The sequence below is a fragment of the Dermochelys coriacea genome, chromosome 13 (genome assembly GCF_009764565.3).
Source record: "Dermochelys coriacea isolate rDerCor1 chromosome 13, rDerCor1.pri.v4, whole genome shotgun sequence".
NCBI lineage: Eukaryota > Metazoa > Chordata > Testudines > Dermochelyidae > Dermochelys > Dermochelys coriacea.
This window is the reverse complement of record NC_050080.1, coordinates 17,856,467-17,865,617: the sequence shown is the minus strand read 5'-3', so window position 1 is coordinate 17,865,617 and position 9,151 is coordinate 17,856,467. Positions and strand designations below refer to the sequence as shown.

Genomic DNA, 9,151 nt, shown 5'->3' with positions numbered 1-9,151 from the left:
TATTCCCTTCTACTGTATTGTTTCATCAGCTACAGTAAGAAAATAAATAGGACTATTTATTTAGATTTTATTTCTCATGTTTGAATGTCACTCACTGTTAATGAATGTACAGTATATGACTTTAGTCCTGTCTCCGGTTAAAACATTACCTTTCAGATTGCATGCTTTCTATCCCTATTATGCAGCATGAAAGCAATACAACTAATGTCTTAAAATCTGAATGATGAGAATTGGGTTTTTTATTTTTTTTCTCCAAATTCTTTCACAAAAATGGCATTATGGGTTTTCTTTCAATATAATAGTTTTGAAGTGGTTTTAATAAACATGTCTTTGTACATATATGGATACTCGAGATAATAAAATTTAAGAGCCTTTATCAATGTTGGAGCGCCTTTAACACAGCCTTAGGATTGAGTGATTATTTCCTTAGATTGATTCCTTATGAAAGAATTTTATTGGTCTATATGCCATTTATAAACTGCTAAAAATTGATATTTGATCATACATGACATCTGAAACATTCTAGCTTTACCATGTAGTGTATGCGGTGAGGAAAGACTATAACAGACTTATTCCTGTCTCAGAGGTTTCTGAAAGTTGATTGTATAGAGAATGGTGCATTAGTAAATGTAATGTCTGAAGCCCTTAATTTTACACCAGCTGTTTGCTTCTCTGTACCTTTTGGAAAGGCCATAACCCATGGACATCATAATAACAAAGCTAAGAGTGCTCAGTCAAAACTCCAGGAGTAATCACCTTCTGGTTCTGATCCTGAACCAGAGTCTGCTGGCACAAACTCCCACTGTCTATGTGGAGTCTCACTGGCTTCAGTGGGACTATGCACGAGAACAGGGGTCCATGTTAGCGTATTCTAATAAGGATCTAGGCCTCCGTGTGCAGTACACAGATAATGTATTTTAAATGTTATGCCACAAATGACAGGTATTCTTATAATTTAATGGTATTAATGTAGAGTATCTGCATGTTTATGATTTTACTATTTTTTTTTTTTTTTTACTGGAACCCTTTGAAGGTGGTGGACAGTGGGAGAGTTGTTAATTTGCTGATTAGGATAAACCCTCAAATTACCCTCCTCTTGGTGCTTCTATTGCTTGTTATGGTGCAAGTAAAATATTATATTGAACCTTGTTTTTTTTCTCCCTATGTGATTTCATTTATTTCTGTAGCTTCTAAAATGCAGACACAACAAGATTCTAGTACAACTCTTCTAGCTTAAAAAATCTAACACTGTAGTGATATATTGATGAATGTTTTAAAAGAATATTCCATCCTTGGCCTGCAGTCAATTTACAAGCTTTCTAAGGTACAGCTCATTTAAAATGTCTTTAAATTTTGTTCAATCACTTCTGCCACTTCAAACAAAATGTACTTTCTGTGCACAATGTATGTTTTATGTATGTAAAATGCCTGTTACTAGTTTTTCTTAAAGATTTCCATATTAAGTGCATTTAATATCAGTAATTTAATGAAAAGCGTTCCTTGCCCAATGGATGTATACATTTTTGAGAGAATAGCAGAAATAATTATATAATAACTATATGTAAAGTTTTCTACATACAAATATTGTGTATAATACTGTTATAATCCATGCATTAATCGGGTGGTAAATCAATAAAGTTTTAAAAAGTAAAGTGGTTTTTAATGTAGTAATTAAAACTTATGTGAAACTATTTTGTGGTATATCCAGTTTGTGAGATGTAATCACTCGTTTTCAGACTGATCAAAGCTTTTGGTGTATGGTGAGTAACAAATAGAAATGGTGGTAATGTGCTTTTTTTTTAAAAAAACAAAACAAAACAAAAAACACTTGACAAATTTTCAAAAAAGGCAGATAGCCAAGATGTATCTGCATAAAGTTGCCTATGCAATATTGTTAACCAAACTGATTTGCTTAAACACTAATGAAATGGTAATATGTAGGAAAAACTGTGCTAACTTTAAATTGGGGCAGTTCCTTATCAGTGGTGACTTACAAATACAGAACTGTCCACTATTCATATCTCTTGTTTTGCTAAGTGTGTGTGGTCACTGGCAAGAGAATTCCACTCTATTATTGTGAATTTCCTATTATTCTTCTATGAGCAATGAAGTACAAGTTCTTATGTATGTTTCCATGATTAGAGGAGTCTTCCCTGCCCCCCCGCCCCCTCCCCGGTTACTATTCCATAGAGTACCTGTTAGTGTTCTTATTTCTTTTTGGTGGAAGGGGGAGAAGAGGAAGTGTTGAGAACAGGCGATTCAGGAATTGGAATATTACCACTTCCACAACAATCATTTCTAACTGCCACTAGTACTCACCTGAATAGTAGCTTTTCAGAAGCTAGGAGGAGTGCCTGGGCAGGCAGAATAATATATTATGAAAGCTACTTCTAACTAGCAAGCTCCTGCCATGAGCACTGTATGCTCAGCTAAATTTAACTCGGATAAATTGACTTAATCCTCATTGACACTCATCTGATGATCATGGATTTAAAATATTTTTGGGCACAACTATAAAATACAACAATCTCTTCTATTGTAGGAAGAGAAAATAGAAGTCTTAGTTTATCTGATGATAGATGTATGGGTTTTTTAATTAGAGTGCAGTACAGACCTTTTTGTGCTTTTTTTTTTTTTTTAGTACCACTGCAATTATAGCAAAACCTCTACAATAGTCTTAAACTTTTCCTACTACATTGATTTGCAACACGTTCAGGCCATAACATCTTATCTGTCCAAATTGGACAAATGGTGTCTATCTTGCACAATGTCAGCTGAGGTGGAACCCTGAGGCTAATTTGATGTCATTTGCCTAAGTGTGAATTTCTTTATTAGCTTTAGATTATGGCCAATCTAGTTTTCTGTTGACTTCTTATTTTGCCACTAGCTGACAGATTTTTGTGTGTACCAGAATTGGGGAGTCAAGGAAAACACACCTCTCAGGGAAAATGAGACCTAAAGGTGTAACAGCAACCACAGGGTAATAACAATTATTGCATACAAATGGGATTTGAGAAATAGAATATCCACAATGGGTATAACACAAACTACCATGTTGCTATAGGTCTGCATCTCCTCTTAAACATTTTGCCCGGGATCAGAGTTTTTAATGCAAGTGGGAGAACATTAATATGCACACTTAATCAGAGCACACAAAATATTGCATTAATTTAACTTGTTTAGCCTAGTAGTCTGTGGAATCAGTAACATCATGTAGGAAGTGCATTGAATGACTATCTTACTTTGACATAATTCCCCAAAAATGTTGAGTTAAGATAGTGCTTACTGTCCGCTATTAGTTTCCTCTAGCATTCCTTAATATTGCTGTAAAGTTACTAGAGTGGTCTGCATAGTCTGATTTCTATAGCATCCAGTTTTATGATTAGGTTTAAAACTGATTCCGTTTTAGCAAAGGTCCTCGTACTAGCCCTCCTTTTTTGCTAGGCTGTTCCAAGAGAGGGGTTGGGACAGGGATAGGGAAAGGCGAGGGGATGAGGAAAGATTATCAGGAGTCTAAGTTACCCCAGAGTGAGACCGAAGTATCCTCTGTGCTGCTTTGGATGCATGGGCACTTCCTCCAGTGCACTAAATGCCCTCACAGAAGCTGTGTGTGAAACCAGACAATCACGATACACTCAAACTCACACAGGAAAATAAGAAAAATATCACATCTGTGGGTGAACGTAATTCACAGTTTTTAGAGTAGCAGCCACGTAGTCTGTATTCACAAAAAGAAAAGGAGTACTTGTGGCACCTTAGAGACTAACAAATTTATTTGAGCATAAGCTTTCGTGAGCTACAGCTCGCTTCATCAGAGACATTCAGTGAAGCGAGCTGTAGTTCAAGAAAGCTTATGCTCAAATAAATTAATCTCTAAGGTGCCACAAGTCCTCCTTTTCATATTTCACAGTGCAATTACTCCATCTGTCCTATCAGCTCTCTGTAAAGGAAACCTGCACCCACCTTCAAAAGATGAGCCTGGGAGCTAAAATTTCTAACAGGTTTCAGAGTAGCAGCCGTGTTAGTCTGTATTTGCAAAAAGAAAAGGAGTACTTGTGGCACCTTAGAGACTAACAAATTTATTAGAGCATAAGCTTTCGTGAGCTACAGCTCACTTCATCGGATGCATTTGGTGGAAAAAACAGAGGAGAGATTTATATATATACACACACACACAGAGAACATGAAACAATGGGTTTATCATACACACTGTAAGGAGAGTGATCACTTAAGATAAGCCATCACCAACAGCAGGGGGGGGAAAGGAGGAAAACCTTTCATGGTGACAAGCAGGTAGGCTAATTCCAGCAGTTAACAAGAATATCAGAGGAACAGTGGGGGGTGGGGTGGGAGGGAGAAATACCATGGGGAAATATATGGCATGATGCCATGATGGCATATATCACATTGGTAGATGCGCAGGTGAACGAGCCTCTGATAGTGTGGCTGATGTGATTAGGCCCTATGATGGTATCCCCTGAATAGATATGTGGACAGAGTTGGGAACGGGCTTTGTTGCAAGGATAGGTTCCTGGGTTAGTGGTTCTGTTGTGTGGTGTGTGGTTGCTGGTGAGTATTTGCTTCAGATTGGGGGGCTGTCTGTAAGCAAGGACTGGTCTATCTCCCAAGATCTGAGAGAGAGATGGCTCGTCCTTCAGGATAGGTTGTAGATCCTTGATGATCACCTGCACATCTACCAATGTGATATATGCCATCATGTGCCAGCAATGCCCCTCTGCCATGTACATTGGCCAAACTGGACAGTCTCTACGTAAAAGAATGAATGGACACAAATCAGACGTCAAGAATTATAACATTCAAAAACCAGTTGGAGAACACTTCAATCTCTCTGGTCACTCGATCACAGACCTAAGAGTGGCTATACTTCAACAAAAAAGCTTCAAAAACAGACTCCAACGAGAGACTGCTGAATTGGAATTAATTTGCAAACTGGATACAATTAATTTAGGCTTGAATAGAGACTGGGAATGGATGAGTCATTACACAAAGTAAAACTATTTCCCCATGTTATTTCTCCCCCCCCCACCCCACCCCCCACTGTTCCTCTGATATTCTTGTTAACTGCTGGAATTAGCCTACCTGCTTGTCACCATGAAAGGTTTTCCTCCTTCCCCCCCCTGCTGTTGGTGATGGCTTATCTTAAGTGATCACTCTCCTTACAGTGTGTATGATAAACCCATTGTTTCATGTTCTCTGTGTGTGTGTGTATATAAATCTCTCCTCTGTTTTTTCCACCAAATGCATCCGATGACGTGAGCTGTAGCTCATGAAAGCTTATGCTCTAATAAATTTGTTAGTCTCTAAGGTACCACAACTACTCCTTTTCTTTTTGCGAATACAGACTAACACGGCTGCTACTCTGAAACCTGCTTTTCTTAACGCTCTGACGGGGGGGTCATGGAACTAGGTGAGACTCTCACAGGTGGGGGGGGGGTGTTTTTTTTAATGCAAGTTTCCAGCCGTTGGGGGGTGGGGGGGGTTCGCCGAGAAAAGCTGAAAAACGAGAACTGAGGAGAAATCCACCGTCCAGGCCCCTAGAGCCGCTCGCGGGTTGGCCGCCTGGGGCGCGGGCCAAGCCGGGCCGGGGGGGGGAGGGGGCGGGGGCGGGGCAGAGCTGACCCAGACCCGGCCCCGCTGGATGGATTGTGGGAGGAGGCTGGCGATTGGCCGGCCGGCCTCAAGAACGAAGATGTCGGCGATTGGCCCAAGCCGGAGGCGCTAAGTCTTTGCTGATTGGCTCAGCTCCGCACGCGTAGCGTGATGCGGTCATTGCGTCGCCCCCGCCGCCGCCGTCGCGCCCTCTTACCGTGGTTTGAATGTGTAGCGGAGCCGGAGCTCTCAGAGCTGCCGCCGCTGGGGAGACCCGCCAGGTGAGGATCAGCCGCGCGCGCAGCGCGAGGGCCCCTGCGGGCGAGGCTCGGAGGGCGGCTCCCCTTCGCTGCTTACACGGCGGTCCCGTGTTTATTCCGGACTGGGGATGGGCTCTGGGCCCGCGGCCCAGCGGGAGGCGCAGCTGAACATGCTGGGCCCACCTGGGCCCGCCTTCTTCGCTTGCACCCGCGAGCGTTGGTTTTTGGGCCGAAGTAGTAGGGAAAGGTCCTCTCTGATTGGTCTGCGCTGCTGTCAGTCTCTGGCGGGTAGCGAGTTAGTGGGAGGCAGGGGGCTGCTTCAGCTTCTCTTCCCCGAGGCCCTGAGCGCGCCCCCTTGGCGGTAGGACGTGGGGTGCCGGCCTACCCCGACCCCCCGACTTAGCAGCAGCGATGTCGCCTCCTACCCCCTCTTCGGCACGCGCTCGGGGATCGCGAAGGGGGCAGGCTCCCCGGCCCCTCTGGCACAGGCTGGGTGCCAGGGGGCAGCCGCCGATCGTTGCAGGGAGAGGATAAGGGGGGGGCAGCCTCTGCCTTCCCTTACGGGCATCTCTCTCTCTCTTCTGTCCCTCGGACACGTGGTCTGGTTTTACTGCAGCGTGATGGGTAGAGGAGCCCAGGAGGTGATTTGCACAGCAGTGTTTTGGAGGTGGCTGGGTGAGAACTGGAGAAAGCCTCACCACATGGGTGGGATCTTTTCAGTCTTTGCTGCAGAAGTCTGTGGCACTGAGTTTCTCCCTCTCACTGTTGTGTTGCCTGCTTTTCCCCTTTCTCTCCCGCTTCCTTCTCCATACTAAACACTCACTTGTTAGTACAACCAAAGGGAGGAAACTCAGGCACTTCTCTCTGGATATAAGCTGGGTTCACTGCCTAGCACTGTAGGCGTGGGAAGGCACCAGCTTTTGCTGCAAAATACTTGTGTGCACTTAGTCTTTGTTCTAATTTAACTCTATGTCTGGTTACTGGCTGCAGTTGAAAGACAGGAGTTAGGATGTATTATAAAGGAGTGAAAATGAGCTAAGGTTTGAGAAGGAAGGAGGAGCAATCTTTACATCTCTGTAATACTCTGGGCACTAAAAAGAAAAGGAGGACTTGTGGCACCTTAGAGACTAACAAATTTATTTGAGCATAAACTTTTGTGAGCTACAGGTCACTTCATCGGATACATTCAGTGGAAGAGTGGGGAGATTTATATACATAGAGAACATGAAACAATGGGTGTTACCATACACACTGTAACCAGACTGATCGCTTAAGGTGAGCTATTACCAGCTGGAGAGCGAGGGCGGACCTTTTGTAGTGATAATCAAGGTGGGCCATTTCCAGCAGTTGACAAGAACGTCTGAGGAACAGTGGGAGGTGGGGGAGATAAACATGGGGAAATAGTTTTACTTTGTGTAATGACCCATCCACTCCCAGTCTCTATTCAAGCCTAAGTTAATTGTATCCAGTTTGCAAATTAATTCCAATACAGCAGTCTCTCCTTGGAGTCTATTTTTGAAGCTTTTTTGTTGAAGTATAGCCACTCTTAGGTCTGTGATCGAGTGATCAGAGAGATTGAAGTGTTCTCCAACTGGTTTTTGAATGTTATAATTCTTGACATCTGATTTGTGTCCATTCATTCTTTTACGTAGAGACTGTCCAGTTTGACCAATGTACATGGCACAGGGGCATTGCTGGCACATGATGGCATATATCACATTGGTAGATGCGCAGGTGAACGAGCCTCTGATAGTGTGGCTGATATGATTAGGCCCTATGATGGTGTCCCCTGAATAGATATGTGGACAGAGTTGGCAACAGGCTTTGTTGCAAGGATAGGTTCGTGGGTTAGTGGTTCTTTTGTGTGGTTGTTGATGAGTATTAGCTTCAGGTTGGGGGGCTGTCTGTAAGCAAGGACTGGCCTATCTCCCAAGATCTGTGAGAGTGATGGGTTGTCCTTCTGGATAGGTTGTAGATCCTTGATGATGCGTTGGAGAGGTTTTAGTTGGGGGCTGAAGGTGATGGATAGTGGCGTTCTGTTGTTTTCTTTGTTGGGCCTGTCCTGTAGTAGGTGACTTCTGGGTACTCTTCTGGCTCTGTCAATCTGTTTCTTCACTTCAGCAGGTGGGTATTGTAGTTGTAAGAATGCTTGATAGAGATCTTGTAGGTGTTTGTCTCTGTCTGAAGCAAAAGTGGTTGTATCTTAGAGCTTGACTGTAGACAATGGATCGTGTGGAGTGATCTGGATGAAAGCTGGAGACATGTAGGTAGGAATAGTGGTCAGTAGGTTTCCGGTATAGGGTGGTGTTTATGTGACCGTCGCTTATTAGCACCTTAGTGTCCAGGAAGTAGATCTCTTGTGTGGACTGGTCCAGGCTGAGGTTGATGGTGGGATGGAAATTGTTGAAATCATGGTGGAATTCCTCAAGGGCTTCTTTTCCATGGGTCCGGATGATGAAGATGTCATCAATGTAGCGCAAGTAGAGTAGGGGCATTAGGGGACGAGAGCTGAGAAAGCATTGTTCTAAGTCAGCCCTAAAAATGTTGGCATACTGTGGGGCCATGTGCGTACCCATTGCAGTGCCGCTGATTTGAAGGTATACATTGTCCCCAAATTGAAATTGTTATGGGTGAGGACAAAGTCACAAAGTTCAGCCACCAGGTTAGCCGTGACATTATCGGGGATACTGTTCCTGATGGCTTGTAGTCCATCTTTCTGTGGAATGTTGGTGTTGAGGGCTTCTACATCCATAGTGGCCAGGATGGTGTTTTCAGGAAGATCACCAATGGATTGTAGTTTCCTCAGGAAGTCAGTGGTGTCTCGAAGATAGCTGGGAGTGCTGGTAGCATAGGGCCTGAGGAGGGAGTCTACATAGCCAGACAATCTTGCTGTCAGGGTGCCAATGCCTGAGATGATGGGGCGTCCACGATTTCTAGGTTTATGGATCTTGGGTAGCAGATAGAATACCCCAGGTCGGGGTTCCAGGGGTGTGTCTGTGCGGATTTGTTCTTGTGCTTTTTCAGGGAGTTTCTTGAGCAGATGGTGTAGTTTCTTTTGGTAACCCTCAGTGGGATCAGAGGGTAATGGCTTGTACAAAGTGGTGTTGGAGAGCTGCCTAGTAGCCTCTTGTTCACATTCTGATCTATTCATGATGACGACAGCGCTTCCTTTGTCAGCCTTTTTGATTATGATGTCAGAGTTGTTTCTGAGGCTGTGGGTGGCACTGTGTTCTGCACGGCTGAGGTTATGGGGCAAGTGATGCTGCTTTTCCACAATTTCA

At 43.7% G+C, this 9,151-nt stretch overlaps 1 protein-coding gene across 2 annotated transcripts in view; it reads left to right on the top strand.

Moving 5' to 3' along the window:
* Positions 1-5,739: 5,739 nt before the first annotated feature.
* CSE1L (chromosome segregation 1 like) overlaps positions 5,740-9,151 on the top strand; it is a 36,994-nt gene continuing 33,582 nt past the window's right edge. Inside the window, exon 1 of one of the 2 annotated variants that reach the window (XM_038369371.2) lies at positions 5,740-5,891. Coding sequence is in view for 1 of the 2 variants with exons in the window: in XM_043496061.1 (XP_043351996.1) it covers positions 6,491-6,545 (55 nt within the window). In the remaining variant the exon portion in view is untranslated. Of the gene's footprint in view, positions 5,892-6,015; positions 6,546-9,151 lie in introns of those variants that run through there. The other variant, XM_043496061.1, reaches the window with a different exon arrangement.